Consider the following 16,446-nt stretch of genomic DNA (forward strand, 5'->3'; position numbering starts at 1 on the left):
TGGATTTTAGATTTGAATCGTGAGAGGGAATATTTTTACCCTTGTTCCTTTTATTTATGCATCGAAATTTTGTTTAAAACAACAATAAATGAATATTTAAACTCCTAAAATCAGATTTCTTGAGCCTCGTGTTTTGTTTCTTTCTTAAAGTCCTTCACTAGCTTTATTGTTGAAACACCATATGATTTGGTCTCTGTTAAACCAATGATTTTGACCTCACTTTAGAGAAATCTTAAGCCTCCGAAGCTATGGTCCATGTAAATGTTCAATAATGATTTGAGATAGTTTGTTTTGACCTACCTTTCTTTGAAATCCACGTATTTCAATACTATTATCATAAAAATAGAAAATATCGGGTGATGAAGTATCTTTAAAGATAGTGTTTGGGTAGTTTTTCAGGCTATCAACTTCGATGAAAGTGTGATTCAGGCTCGTATCCTTTATTACAACCAACCATTGCATTAATGATTCGCTGTTAAAAAAGTGAGGAAATATTTAATGTCTTTAAATAATTTTATGTATAAAACATGATTTTAGATTAAATAAAGGTCAAATACATAGGTAGACTCTTAAATTTGTCAAGATTTTTCATTTTGATACTTTAACTAAGACGTGTTTCAATTAGACGCTTCAACTTAGCAAAGTGTACCAATTAAATACAAAATACTGACATGTCAAAGAAGTGTACCAAACTGCCCTTAAGCGTGTGAACTGCTCCAAACACTGTTATCCCCTTCTTCAAACAATTTATTGCTTCTTTTCTTTCTTGTTCATGTTCTCTACCATCACCCCTGTCGACTTTTCTTTGTCTGATTTTGTTACAGATTCATCTCATTTTCGAACAATAATTAATTCATCAATTTAACTTCAAAGATACAATCCTAAAATTTCAAAACCAAATAAACTTCAGCCCAATTGGGCTAAGGATTCAAAAATTGGGACAATCCCAACACATAATTTCACCTCTTCAAAGATCAAAATCAACTCATCACCCTCAAAATTAAGCAATTTCAATAGCAAACAGAGACCAAAATTCAAAATCTACTTAGAAGGAAATTTTCTTTACAAAGAAAAAAGCAAACAGAGATGAGTTTAAATCCAGCAATAAGTTTTTTGAAGTGAGTTTTCTTATAGATGGTGTATTTTGTGTTTAATCGGTACACTTTTACTAAAGTATGAAGTGCCTAATTGGAATAAGTGTTAGTTAAAGTGCCAAAATGGAAAATCTTGACAACTTTAAGGGGTTGTCTATTTATTTGGCCTTAAATAAATTTAGAACTGCACAAATGTGTGAAATTTTCAAATTTTATGCCCACACGAAATGTTGTCCAAAGTATTCAACCGACTTGAAGGAGACATGAACAATAAAGAATTATAAACTCAGAAAAAGAAACAAAAAGATCTACAATATTCATGTAAATTTTATTTAATTCTTCATCACACTATTTGATTACATCAACAAAAGAAAAATAACACTAAGAAAAGGAATTACTGGGGAGGGGGTTTGAGCAACAAACTCACCATGCATTTTTTGAGTTCTCAGATGTTTACTCGCTTTCTCTTTTTCTTCTGAAAAGATATGCTCATACGTCGCAAACAAGTGTTTTTCTTCTAACGAAAAATGAATGTCATCACTCCCTGCCACACTACTGAAGCTAAATTTGGTACCTTTTTCTCAATACCTCTAGTATTTTCTCACAGCAATAGGAATTCTAACAAAATGCTTGCCGTCAATCCACGACAAACTACCAAAGTTAAATTTTCTCCCTCCTTGGTGAGTAGATGTGATTTTGACCTCAAAGGAGATCTTCTTTGTCTTGGAATTGAACTTCAAGACATATGGACTCACTTTGATTGCAGTATTTCTAGGAGGTTTAACCAATAGCTTATATACAGAGTTGACATTTTCAACATTAGTAACAGTTCTTCTGACAATAACTGAATTCTTAATTAAGATTTGGAACAGATATTGAAGGGAGATTCAAATCCAGCCTAGAAGGTACTTCATTAGGACATGTAATACCTGCTGCAGTAGAATTTTTCGTATCGGAAAGTAATGTAGTTGCATTGTGAACCTTATCATTAGTATAACCCAAACTGCAAAGATAATTCAAATAATCATTTTTATCCATATCATAGACTAAACCAGGATCCGTTGCTCCATTTGGATTACAAATGCCGCCTCCAAAGTCAAATGGACCAGCAAGTTTGTCTCCTGCCCCTTCCGAATAGATTTCAGATCTATGTGTGTCTTCGTTCCATGCTACACAATTAAAATTTATATTACAATTTTTTATAAATTTTAGTTACACCAAAAGAGAAAGAAGTTACTGGAATTATTTATTTTATTGTTCTTATTATGTGTTTATACATAGAGTTCAAAAGCAGAATTACTTTGTTCATAAAATTTTATATAAAAAAGTCAAAATAAATACGTATATTTAAAAGTATGTTGTGCATACGAGGAAAGCCTGTAGATAATTAGTTGATTACAGGATAACTTTTACAGAATAATATATATATTCGAAAATATGCAGAAAATGAGGAAAGAACATATATTTAAATAATTGAAGTTTGTATGTTAATAGTGTAAAACCTTTTTGTATGATGAGGTTAAAGTGAGCTATGACAATAGGTATTATCTATAAGAAGCTTAATTTAATAACCTAGAAAATAAAATAGATAACTATATATTGATGTTGTAAATAGAACGCATATAAATTAAAATCATTTTCTCACTGAAATGAGTGTAAGTTATACTCGCTAATATTATACATGTATTTTAGCATCATTAGGTAAAATTGACTTATAACAGTGGATACTTCTTATCAAAATTGATATGGTGACTTTGAACTATAACAAGTTAAATTGCATGGATCATTTAAAAAATGATATACTCCTTCTATCCTAATTTATGTGACACAATTTTCTTTTTGGTCTGTTCCAAAAAGAATGTTGCATTTCTATATTTAAAAACAATTTAACTTTAAACTTTACTTTTCACGTTTAACGAGATGATTTACAACCACACATTTATATAAGATTTGTTTTGGACGACACATTTGAAAAGTCTTCATTTCTTTCTTATCCGTGCCAAGTCAAATGATGCCACATAAATTGGGATGGAGGGATCGGAGTACTTTTAGTAAATATAACTTAGAATAATAAGATATTACCTGTAGTTACAAGTGCGGATTTCATAGCTGCAGGAGACCAATTAGGATGTGCAGCTTTAAGGAGTGCAACAATTCCTGATACATGAGGAGTTGCCATGGATGTTCCTGAATACGTGTTGAAACCATTGTCTCCTTCATGAGGAGGAACTGCTGCAAGTATACTTACGCCAGGAGCAGCAACATCCGGCTACAACAATATTTGGGTAAAACTTATAAATCATTGAAAAAACAGAAGAAAAATAATTCACAAGAGAAATTGTTACATTAAGCGTAGAGAACTTGTAAGGTTTTTAGTGTTGAATTCACTTTACATCCGAAGTTATGAATTTGGAAGTTACTACTTCCTTTATTTCAATTTAAATGACTTAGTTTGAGAAGACACGAAGTTTACAGAAAAAATGAGACTTTTGAATCTTGTTATCTTAAACTAAAAATGTGGCATATGGGTAAAATAGTAAAATGTTCTTTGAATCTTGTGGTCTCAAACAAGGCATGTAAATCATTAGAATCAACATACCAAATATAAAAGGTGTCATTTATCGTGAAAAAAGACTAGAATAAAAGTAAGACACTTGAATTGAAATGGAGGATGTAATATTTTGAATGTTTTTGGGTGATTTTGTTCATATATATGTGTGTATTATGTGTCAATACAAAATCTATTCTACATTCGTTACTGCTTTAGAGACCCTTGTTGATATATACTTTTTTAGAGAAATTTCATGTCAAAACAGCATGTACATTTACCTTCAGAATTTTTGGGGCAAAGGAATTTAGGCCTCTTGCTGAGAACTTAGGCACCTTACGAGATACCACATTGCCCTCAAGAACTTGAGATTGACCCAATTTAATCATAGGATCTTGATTACTGTTGCAAACAACAAATCGATATGCACTAGTTTAACAACAATTAAAAAAAAAAATTAAAGGTGATTTGATATGGTAGAAGTGAGTTTCCAACTTTTTCTTTTCCGGAAAACACCTCATTTTCTAAGGAATAATTTACTCAAAGTATTGTTTCATATTTAGTTGGTGAGTGAACAAAAATTTTAAAATTTCTCTTTAAACAAAATAATCATAATATTTGTATTGGATGATGTTTTGGTGAACTTTTTAAATTAGTATAAGGGTTAGAGATGATTGTAAAGGACAATGACTTCTGTCCAAAAGTGAGAGAAGTCAGTATTCCATTAAATATTTTCTGGTAATCGAATACTAGAAAGTAGCTTATTCCATCATATCAAATACATCCTGAAAGTTTTGAAAAGATATCAAAAACCTATAAAAAAATGAAACACAAAAAAGAGTAAGATATATATATATATATATACTTACTTATATTTACATTGTTGAAAATAATTAAATATTTGATTTCCTGCCTCCACATCAACTAAATAAAATGGTATTGGGACACCATAAGTTTGATAATAGTCATTGATTTCATCAAGATGGGGGGAAGTAGAAACAATAAGAGCCAAAACCCCAGTATTATTTAGAGCTGACAAAGAAGGAACCATTTCCTCTTTGTTTTGAAAGAAAAGCATTAGAACTTTCCCTTTCACTTCATTGGCAATGGATTCAACTTCTACATTACTGCAAATGAAAAATACAAGTATCAACAAAGTTAATATTTAATTAAAAAATTTGAACAATGAAGCCATACTAATTAACTTGCAATCCATATTGGATGATGGAATATACGTTTTACTTACTTTTTTATAGCTGGAAAAATGACCAAAGGAGCAAAGGCTTGCTCCTTTCCTTTAAAAAATCCTTAGAGAGGCCTACAATCAATCAACCACTTTTAAAAGTCTATACTAATATGTATAGATAAGAAACCATCAATCATCAATTTAGCAAAAATTTAACAGACTGCATCAATAGTATTTACTACGCCCTTACAATAGGATTAAATGAATCCTCACTATCTATGATGCTCTAACTAAACTCTTTTCAGTATAGTATTATATGAAAATGATTAGTTTCTAAAGGAAAAAAATATTAGTGCATCAACAAATTGAAATGTTGGAGAGAAAGTGCTCCAACGATTAAAGGTTGAAGAGTAAGTGCTTCAACAGTTGAATGTTGGTTGAAAGTGACTTTCTCACCGACCTCCAATTGTTGAAGCACTTTGTAGAGACTCTTTGAATCTCTACAATAGCTCTTGTTTTATCTTATTCTCTCTTATTATGAAAATAGCTAGCAATACCCCTATTTATAATAGTATGAAATTTATTTAACTCAAAAAAGGAAAACATATTTCTATGCTAGTTTGACTATAAATCCTCGTTAGACATGATCAATTGAAATACCAAATTCTAATTAATTTTAATTTCCTACAACTTTGAATTATTATTTCCAACAGTTTCACCAGCATATACATATCAAAGAAGACTAAACAAGACTCCTAGCAAAGTTTTGACATAAAATAAATGTACTACTATGAGTTAAGACTAAATCTAACTTATTATTGATATCACTAGACATTTCGAGACGACTTCCTTTTATTTGATCTTAAACTTATCTCGTTTCATTTTAACACTTTTAACTTACGATCATATGATTAGTCTTCAGCTTACCGAGGACATGACCGTAGATAGGAAGGTGTGGAGGTCGAAGATTAAAGTAGAGGGCTAGTAGTAGGATTAGTAGTACTTTCCTTTCTTTCTAGATGTTATATCCCGTGTTTTCACACGTTTGGAAAAACTTGAAAATATTGGATTTTTGAGATATAAGGTCAAATTTGATATTTTGTTGAACATAGGAGTTATGCATGAAAGAATAGAGTCATGAAAGTGTGGGACAAGGCTAAGGGAAATTTTGGAATTTTGGAAATTAGTTTCGGGAATTACAAAATATGATTCACAAGCTATTGGGCTCAAAAATTGAATTGAAATTGAGGCCCAAAAGGGGTGCTTGGCCGGCCACATAAGGCCTTGATCCAAGCCCATTTTAGTTGGTCATGTGACCAAGCACTTCAATTATATATCTAGGAGATGAACACTTAGGATAAGCATAGAACAAAAAATCAAGAACAAGAGCACGAACAAGGGTGCTCTCGGGTTTGGAGGAGGAAAATTGACTCCCAAAAATCTTGTTCTAAAAATTTATTTCTTGTTGATTTCCTACTAAGTCAAGGTTCCTTTGTAACTTGGTATAGTTATTTTGGAGGGAGAAGCATTAGAATCACCAAAGTGATCATATCTCCAAGTGAAGAAGACTTGAGGAAAAGGTAAGAATTTCTACCTTTTTATTGTGTTGTTAAGTCTTGATTGTGTTGTAGTATATAGAAATGTGTTGATTGTATGGAAAAATGGAAGTTTGCAAAGTGGGTTTGGAATATGGCTTGTAGCCGTGGGTGTGTGTGTGTTGTGTGGTGATAATGTGTTGAATTTATGTTATATTCTAGTTGTGATTGTGGTGAAATGCATATGGGAATTGAAAGTTGGATGAATTTAGTTGATATTGGAAAAAATAGGCATATGGCCGTAAGGTGTGTTTGGCTTGGGATAAGAAATGAATTAAGTTGTTTAGTGTGTTAGAGTGTTGTTGTAATGGTTGTAATGTAAATGAAGTTAGAATGATATAAGTTTGTATTGAATTGGAATGTAGAAACTTATGTCGTTTTAGTATGATTTTCCGACATTAAGGAAATGAAGTTGTTTGGTTGTTAATTGTGATGATCATTGATGAATTTGGAAGTTGGAAACATGTTATGAAGTTGTATGCCAAAGATTTGATGTTTTGCATAAGTTATGACTTTGACGGAAAGTTGTATATTATGTATATCGAGTGTATAACTTGAGGAAAACGATATGAAATGTTTCTAGAACTATATGGTGATGATCTTGATTGTTGATGAATGTGAAATTATTGATATTAGTGAAAGTTTGGGTTAGAATGAAGGTTATGTCAACTTGTGAGAAAAATGACTAGTTGAAGGATATTTGTGTTTTTAATGTTCTTTGTTGATGTTAATGTTGTCGTTTGGGTTGTTGTTGATGATTTCTAGCCGAGTTGAATTCTCGGGGTGCTATATGTATAGGGGAAGTGCTGCCGAAATTTCGGTAGACAAATATGCATTAAGTTGAAACTTTGGTATTCATGGCTTACAATTGGTAAACTTGACCAATTGCAGTTTTTCGACGAAACGGGAAGTGAGTTTGGAAAGGCGTAAGGAGCTTGAAAGGTATGTAAAGCAACCCCAATTCTTCCCTTGGCATGCCCTTAGTGTGTTAGGGTCGGATCCGGGCCTCGAAAGACTTCTTGGCCCACGGAATCCGCAAGAGAAAATTTCAGTTTTTCCTTCAGTAGAATTGAACCATTTTGATACGCTATTTCTTGGAATTATGCAATTTTGCTCTAAATTACTCGGAAAGTCATAGAATGTCTGTATAACCTTTTTAGGTAATACCATAAGCTTAGAGGGCATGATTTGAGCCCGCCGCCTTGTTTGTTCCGAGGCGGGCCCACTATTCCCGGTTTTGCCCTTAATGTGCTAAAGCTTCCTTTTTAAGCGATTTTTGAAAGAAATGTTTTGATTACCCTACTAATCGCCTAATAAACATTGTTTTAAATATTCTATTAAGTCTATTAAATTATTTTGACACTCGGAACGACTTCGGGAATGCTATACTTCTGTAATTTATTATGATATCCGAAATGCATTTATTATGATCCCGTCCGACTCCATTGGATTTGTTTGTCTTCGATACGCTTCATCGAGTCTTTGAAAACATTTATGATATTTTTAAATTGCATTAGTCTCTCACTACTCCATTCGTGGATGTCCCAATGTTTCCCACACTGAGCCCGGGCCAGGATATGTTGTCAAGCGTGATCCTCTGCATTGTTCGCCGCGCCCCGATGTGAGGGGGCAGGTATACGCGTACATGGGTCTGTGGAGTATGATGTGCCATGTCCGCCTATTCTGATCTGATCTGTTATGGCCATTTTGATATGACATTTTATGATACGGGGCCACGCCTCTTTTTCTGATTCTTCTGTATTGTGGCACCAGCGTCGGGAGGGTGGCCACGTTCTGTCTACCGAGTCCCATGGCAGGGGCCGGATATGATATGACATATGTTTCTGTACACATTCTGTTTGTTTTGGAAATATGCATTTGACACTCTGAATTTTGTACTCATTTTCTGTAACCGTTATGATTTGACTTCTGTGATTCCGCTTTACATATTCAGTACATATTTCGTACTGACCCCCTTTCTTCGGGGGCTGCGTTTTCATGCCGCGCAGGTACAGACGACAGGTTCGCTGATCCACACGTTTAGGATCCCATTTCTGCTATTTTGGGGCGCTCTCTTCTTCAGAGCCCATCTTTTGGTACAGTCTGTCACTGCTATCTGGATATGTACATTGTTCTGGGTATGACGGGGCCCTGTCCCGTCTTATGATTATGATATGTTCTGTAGAGGTCTGTGGATACATCTGTGTGAGTTCTGTACATATGTTTGGGATATTTTGTTCTATGATGGCCTTATCGGCCTATGTGTGCCAAGTCTGCTTTTCTGCTAAATTCTGTAGCGTCCACTAATATTATTATTATATTATTTCGTTAATACGCTGATTTGGGTATCGGGTACGTATAGGTGCCCAGCTCGGGCACTGGTCGCGGCCCACGGGGTTGGGTCGTGACACTAGACCATTATTATTTCCGTCAATTTGCTGTATTTTTATTATAGCATTCGCATATCTCTTGTTCTTAGTTTTCTATTGCTACTTGTTGTCCTTTCGGCTTTAGGTTTTTTGTTATTCTGATGCTGCTTCTGTGTTACTTGAGTTGAAGGTCTATCGGAAACAACCTCTCTACTTGCCAAGATAGATATATAGTCTGTTACATTCTACCCTCCCCAGACCCCACTTGTGGGACTACATTGGGTATGTTATTGTTGTAACTTACAATCATAAAAGTTATGGAGGCTTACTAGTATTGTCTCGTTGTTACCAAGTGTTAAAGGAGTAACAATTTCTCTATCGTCATTGCTAGCAGCAACATTTATCAACCATGGAGAAGTATTGCTGATAGTGCTTGATTCAGGCCCGTTATTTCCTCCACCAGCAACAAAAGGTATACCATGGGATACAGCATGGAAAGATCCTATCCCCATAAGATTTTCGAGATTAACTTCAGCAGATTTAACACCATCTCTACAAATAGATGCTGACAATACGTCAACCCCATCGTTTATAGCATCATCAATACAGGCAAGAAGATCAGCATCACTACAATGCGCAGTTCAATTATATTTCCAACATACCTGTTGCAAACACAGAACTAAATAAATAAAAGTAATGTGTTTTCTTTAACATCTTAGCTTTTAGATAAGATGGCTTACTACTAGAAATAGATGTATTTCTCACCGACATTCAGTGAGAAATTTATGCATGATCGAACGATGGGAAACAGACTTCCATTGAGATGCGGAGAATCTTCCTACTTTTTTCGTATGAAACCACTACTATTTAAGTTTTTCTCAATATGCTGGAATCAACATATTGTTTATATGCTCTCTTTAACAACATAAACTTCTCAATAAAGTTGATCAATACTTCAACAATACCTTATACATAGCTAACCGTGCAAGTGGTGCTCCACCTCGTACTGTCCCCATATTAAGACCATAGAATTGAAGATTGTTAACGTAAGAACCAGCGGCTGTAGAGGCAACATGTGTACCATGTCCTTCCTCATCTAATGGTGATAAATTAATAGATTTTTCGACCACTGTCGGATTTAGATTCCTGTCTTTCATAAACCCTTTTATGTACCAACGAGCTCCAATGATTTTTCTGTTACAATGTTTTGTGGCAACGAAGTTTTTTTTCAGATTTGCAATTACCTTTCCATCGAGATGGAATTGGACCTTAGCCCTTTATCGTTAAAAGCTTCTGAGTCTCCATATATACCTATACAAAAGTTAGTATTTTAGAGTTTAACTTCCACACATATGCGGTGTAAAAAATATTTTGAGAAAACAAACAATCTTAATTATCTATTGTCCCTTTAATTTGGCCAAGCTACTAGGAAGCTAAAAATGGTTATTTTCTTTTTAAAAGGCGTTTATTTTAGCGAGTTGAGGCGTTTGTCCAATCTTTTATTTCAATTTTTTTATGGGGAATTCCCTTCAAAGGCACTGGTCTTTAATTTTTTCCCCTTATATTGGTGGTATTTAATTTTTGCCTTTCGCTAAAACTCCTTGGTTTTGGGTTCGAAACCTCACTTAGTAAAAAATTAAATAACAAAATTCGTAAGGTAGAATTTAGATTCGCAAAATAAAATTTTGCCTCAAACTTTACTTGATCAGGCAGAGTTTTGCAACCTTCAACAAAACTCTGCCTGATCAGGCAGAGTGTGACTGCAAACTCTACTTGATCAGACAGAGTTTAAGGCAAACTCTGTCTTAAGGAAGAGTTTTGCCTTAAAGGTAGAAGTTGCATTAAGGTCAATTGTTTTTTATTCGGTTGAAATTTTGCAAAACTCTGCCTTAAGGCCTAACTTTGCTACGAAACTGTGTCTTGCGATTTTTTTTTACCGAGCCGAGATTCGAACCTCAAACCTCATGATATTAGGCAAAGGTCAAAAATTAAAAACCACCAATTTGAGGGGCAAAAATTAAAGACCAGTGCCTTTGAAGGGAAATCGTGCAAATGAAACATATATTTAGGAAAAAATAAGTGCTTCTGAGTAGAAAAAGTTGTTTTTCAAAAGTTAAGAAAGTAGCCTTTTTTCCTAACGCATCTTTAAACTTTGACCAAGCACAAATTATTACTTTTTGTTATGGACAAGGGTGCTTTTCAAATTGATTAGTCAAGTACAGATCACTACGTTCAAAAAGTTTTTTTTTTCAAAAAACAATTGGTATTCAAATTTAAATATTTAGATGTGTATTCAAATTTACTCATCTTAATCTTAGTACGTACATCTTAATATCAGATACAAATATCTTAATCTTAATAAAAAAATTAATGGCTATTATATATAATATCTATACACCACCATGCATACAAATCAAATCATTTTTTATCATACGCATCAAAAAAGATTGAGGGGTGGGGCGTGGGGGTGTCGGCGTTGGGGAAGAGTGAGTACTGATTAAGGAGAAAATTAGACCTGTATCTAAAATGCCAATTATGACTCCATCACCCTGATTTGTTTTGTTGAGAAGATTGTTGGGATCATTTTTAGAGAGACCCAAAAAATCCCAACTCCTTGACGTATGAGTCTTGTAACGATGGTTTTGTATAACTCGAACCACACCAGGCAATTCTGAAATGCAATCAAAGCACATATATCAGCTTTATAAGAGAAGATTTAAAAAAAAAAAATTGAGAAATTTATTTTCTTTTATAAATGTGCTAGTATCATGAGGGGCGTATCCAATGTATTATCTACAAGTTCATTTGAACACATATGTTTTCGCTTAGGCTATGTATATGTGTTAATATCTTTACTAAATATGTACAAATAATAAATTCTGAATCTAGCAAGGTAGATTACCAATTTAAACTCATAAAAAGTTTAAATTTCAAATCCGCCTATGAGTATTATAAGGTACAAATGCATGATAGTGAAGGTATTTTTTTAACCAAAAAAATATACCTCCAATTTGTTTGGCTTGAGAATCGGTGAGCGTAGCAGCAAACCCAGAGAAGCCATATCTATAGCTATACACCATCCGTTTTTTAGCTTCTTCCCGACTGCATGACGAAAATAAGTTCTATGCAGAAGTATAACTATTTTTATTTTTACAATCAGGTCGATCAGGTCATTCATAAGGTAATTATAAGTAAATATTTCTATGATAAACTTTATTAAGAAATTAAAGTTGACTAAAATAATAACTAACCTACTACTTTGTTATTGGTTAAATTACATTGTGCATTATTGAGGGTAAATGAAATAATCATATTAAAGTATATAATTAATAGACATTCACAATAATAATATATACATACCTCCCAACCACTTGACCTAAAATGTCATGGTGTGAATAGGTGATAAGTTCATGGTCATCGTGTGGCTTGTGTCCCAAGTAGAAGTTTTAATCTGTAGATTCAAAGTATATACAATCAAGAACCAAAAAACAAGAATTGATACACACACATATATACACACATTAAACGGATGGAAAAATATTATTTGAAATCATAAGAAAACTAATTTTAAGATTACTCATGCAATATTCACATACTCAAAAGGATACTGCTCCTTCCATTATATTTTGCTGGTAAGGTTTACTGAAAATAAACGTTTCAAAATATGTAGTACTTATTATTTTGAAAAATTAGAAAGAATTAGTTTTTTCTTTTTCTTTTCAGATTTACCTTTATTAGAAGAATTAGTTTATATATATATATATATATATATATATATTTTACCCTTACACTGTTAATGTGGACAGAGATTAATGTAGTGAAAGCAAGAATTGATAATAAATTGAGATCAAATAATAAATAAAAATAATTTAATCAAATTATTTTTTTAATGACAAGTAAAAATTAAGGAAAGAAATGGGTACAAGTTTGAAAGACTTTTTTTATGCGGAAACTTTATATAAGATTCAATAATACCCAGAATATACCTTAGTATCAGCTTCATCCCCTTTTGCGGTTATTTCACATAGACAAGTAAAGATTAACAAGAAAAATAAAAAAAACAAGAGAAGAAGTAGGATTATTCATTTTTGAAGTTCTCTCCTTTCTATGAGATATTGTGAAAGGGAGAAGATAACCCAACATCTAGTCTAAAACAACCTTTGTTAATTAAATTAGATAATACTTGCAATAGTTTAAGCCTTATATAGCTTACACTCACCACACAGAGCAGCGAAAATTAATGTGGGATTCAATTTTAAGTAGAAGTATTTGGCTATTCACTCGGCTTACAAGTAAACTATGCTATTTTTACTCCTTTAAAAATGGTCTTGTCTTTTTGAATTTTTAAATATATACTTTTACATTTTTATACGCATGATAAGGCACGTATTCCTCTTAGCGAATGTAACAATTCCTAAGTGACATTCTTCATTTTTCTTTTTGTCGGATAAGGAAAAGACTGTTGGGTGCACTAAGCTTTCATTATACGCGGGGTTTGGAGAAAGACCGGAACACAAGGATCTATTATATGCATTCTTATCCTGCATTCCTACAAGAAGCTGTTTTCACGACTCGAACCCCTGACCTCCTGATCACATGGCAACAACTACCGGTTATTGCAAGGCTCTCCTTATCATAAAATTGTGATAATGGATAGAGAATACATATACTGGACCGACAAATTTTATGTTGATCACAAAAGATTCCACTTAACATGAGCCTTTTTCATTCCGACTAACATTCCAATGATTTATAATTTATAGAATTTTGCTAACCTATTATAACCTACTACACGAAGTTAATAGTTTAGCGACAGGGGCAGATTTAGAGGGTGTCGAGGATGTTCACCCGAACACCCACTGCTTGAGCTAACTTTTTGCATTTGTTCAGGGTATTCAAAAGTTAATATATGTACATAAACACAAAAAATTACAATGTATATATAGGGTAGATTTTCTGTGTTCATATACATATATTAACTTTTGAATACCCTGAACAAATCCAAAAAGTTAGCTCAAGCGGTCCAGGGTGTTCAAAATTGCCTCTAGTGTCCTAGGTTTGATTCTCATCAACAACATTATTATTTTTTATTTAGCTTTTGTTGTTTTTTTCGAGCCCCCCGAATGAAAATCCTGAATCCGCCACTGGCTAGTGACATCTCCATTTTTTATTTTTCTAAATTGCCTCCAATAGCTGATTTAACTTTGTAACTGAGAGGTACTTTTTTTGTCTTCTTATCAAATAATATACGAATTCACAGAAGTTTTATGATACAAACCAAGACTATTAGAGACGAAAGAGGGAGGCATTAGAAATGATGCAAAATCAGTAGTTCAGTATTTAGTTTTTGTTAAAAAGACCAAAAAACCTTTAGAAAGTTCATATTTTAATAAGGTTGCAGGGTATTTTAGTGAATCAAAATTTGGATAAGTTGCTAACCTACTATTTTCATTTGGTAGATAGCAAGATCCTTATTTAAATTATATACAATTTAATTATCATTTTTCTCTATAAATTTGAATTTATTGATCTGCTGCTCTCGAGTTAGCCGAGGGTCTTTCGGAAATAACCTCTCTACCTCTACTAGGTAGGAATAAGGTTTGCGTGTACTCTCACCTCTTCAACCCCACTTATGGAATTACACTGGGTATTTTGTTGTGTTGTTATATATTACGGTTTGTGGTTTAGGTGTTTATAGTTTAAGATTAAAAATGTACCATGTAATTTAGTGGTTAAGATGTAACATTAAGAATAATAGAGCACACGTTTTGTCTTCATAATGCTATCCTTGCGACTTAATATAGACATTGATTAAATATTTTTTTAGGGAAACATACATAAGAATGGAGAAGATGTATCTTGATCCACAAAGTTTTATAAAAGAAAAACAAGACAATGGAGAGAACTTGGTTAAAGATGACATCACTCTCTCAAGCTAATTCCACAAATGATTTGATAGAAAAACAAGGGGAGATGAGTACTTCTAGATGGGCTAATTTGGTTGATGAAGAAGAGCAAATTTCACCTCTCTCCTTTGAATAGCAAATTAAGTCCACAAGCTCCAGTATTTGTGCCTAAAGTGTGATCATTGAGCCAGGAGCTTTAGCGCCAGGACTTGGTCCAACTAATGCTTATGTTATTGATTTGGGCGATGATTTTTTTGATGAGGATGAGGAAGATAATACGTTTGACATATGCTTTGATGAAGTGGCTAGAGATGGAGATATTTCACCTAGGCAACAAAGAAGTGGAAGTAACAAAACCAACAATAAGACATGTGGAAGGTAGCATAGTTGGGATGGTAAAGTGACTGAGGAGTTTATTTCAAGGCACTTACCGATGCGATTAGCAAAGCAAAATTATATGATAGTGTCAATAGCTTCAACTAGATCTAATAAATTCAACAAGAAGTGATGAACTATCAAGTGTTGTTGGACAAACTTGAAGAAGAAAAGAGAAAAATACTGGGCAATCTATCCTTTTTAATTCATACATTTGTAAAAGAAAGATTGAGGTTGATAACTCAACTTTCTTCTTGGTTTTTATATTTTTTGCATTATTTAAGCGTCCTCATTTATAATATCATCACAGAGTACATTACAAACTTTGTGATGATCATAGAGTACTCAGGGGTCGTTTGGTGTGAAGGATAAGCAAAAATAGTCCCTGGATAAAATTCTAGTGCCTTCTTATCCCATGTTTGATTGGAATAAAAATCCGGAATAACTAATTCCGGGATTGTAGCCTTATTTTATTCCATCTTGAGAGTGGAATAACTAATCCCGGGATAAGTTATCACAGGATTAGTTATCCCGAGATAAGTTGTTTCCAACCAAACGAGCCCTTAGTTCTCTCTAGCTCTTATTTTCTCCATGCTTGCTAATTAGTAGAGGTTTGTTACCTCATTAGGACTGGTAAGGTAAGACCTAGCCCCCCTTTACTTGTACTAATCCCAATTGAGGGATGTTTATTTTTAATAAAACGCCTCTAGACAATATGCCTAGTGGTAAAAAGTCGGAAAAAAGAAGAAGAAACAAAGGTCTCAAAATAGAAAGATAAAAGAGGGCCCACACACACACACACATATATATAAAAACTGAATTCAGGTTTTTTGGCTTTTATAACTCATATATGAACAACAAAACTCATGAAAATTGACCTAGGTGATCCTTGAGGGGGTATAAAACTCGTGATGAAAGAATAACTTTCCCCCTCGAACGGAAATTTACGGAATCAATAGAATTTTGCGGACATATAAGTCATTCAACCAAAGTGTATTGTTTTTCTTGTTAATTAGTACAAATATATGTTCAAAAAGTAATTAGATACAATACTTTTAAAAAAAGGCTTCTTTTTTTTTTTTTACCTTTTTACTTTTATTTAAATTTTTTTTAAAAAAAATATTAAATGAACATTTAAACTCCTAAAACCAGATTTCTTGAGTCTCGTGTTTTGTATTCATTCTCAAAGCCCTTCACTGGCTTTATTAGAGAAACACCAAATGATTTGGCCTCCGTTAAACCATGTGGCCACACTTCGGAAAAATCTTAAGTTTCCGGGGCTGTAATCCAAGTAAATGTTCATTGATGATCCGAGATATTATGTTTTGACCCACCCTTCTTTGAAATCCACGTATTTCAATACTATTATCATT

At 33.2% G+C, this 16,446-nt stretch overlaps 2 protein-coding genes across 7 annotated transcripts; both read right to left on the reverse strand.

Annotated features, from left to right (window-relative positions):
• Positions 1-1,629: 1,629 nt before the first annotated feature.
• LOC132610228 (subtilisin-like protease SBT3.14) lies at positions 1,630-12,949 on the reverse strand. 6 transcript variants are annotated; one of them, XM_060324529.1, is made up of 11 exons: positions 12,779-12,949; positions 12,153-12,243; positions 11,797-11,861; positions 11,308-11,463; positions 9,758-10,103; positions 9,122-9,454; positions 4,889-4,960; positions 4,512-4,769; positions 3,924-4,044; positions 3,177-3,363; positions 1,630-2,263 (listed from the first exon to the last, which is right to left on the reverse strand). In XM_060324529.1, the coding sequence occupies exons 8-11, from the start codon at positions 4,718-4,720 to the stop codon at positions 1,947-1,949; spliced, it is 834 nt and encodes a 277-aa protein (XP_060180512.1). In that variant the 5' UTR covers positions 4,721-4,769; positions 4,889-4,960; positions 9,122-9,454; positions 9,758-10,103; positions 11,308-11,463; positions 11,797-11,861; positions 12,153-12,243; positions 12,779-12,949; the 3' UTR covers positions 1,630-1,946. The 6 variants fall into 6 exon arrangements, with proteins under 6 accessions (XP_060180512.1, XP_060180508.1, XP_060180507.1 ...); XM_060324525.1 differs by having other exon boundaries at positions 10,037-10,103; positions 11,797-11,894; XM_060324524.1 differs by having other exon boundaries at positions 11,797-11,894.
• On the reverse strand, positions 9,080-11,872 carry LOC132611537 (subtilisin-like protease SBT3.6). Its single transcript, XM_060325960.1, has 5 exons — positions 11,797-11,872; positions 11,308-11,463; positions 10,037-10,103; positions 9,774-9,986; positions 9,080-9,419 (listed from the first exon to the last, which is right to left on the reverse strand). The coding sequence occupies exons 1-5, from the start codon at positions 11,870-11,872 to the stop codon at positions 9,080-9,082; spliced, it is 852 nt and encodes a 283-aa protein (XP_060181943.1).
• Positions 12,950-16,446: the final 3,497 nt, after the last annotated feature.

This window comes from Lycium barbarum, chromosome 9 (assembly GCF_019175385.1).
Source record: "Lycium barbarum isolate Lr01 chromosome 9, ASM1917538v2, whole genome shotgun sequence".
Taxonomy (NCBI): Eukaryota; Viridiplantae; Streptophyta; class Magnoliopsida; order Solanales; family Solanaceae; genus Lycium; species Lycium barbarum.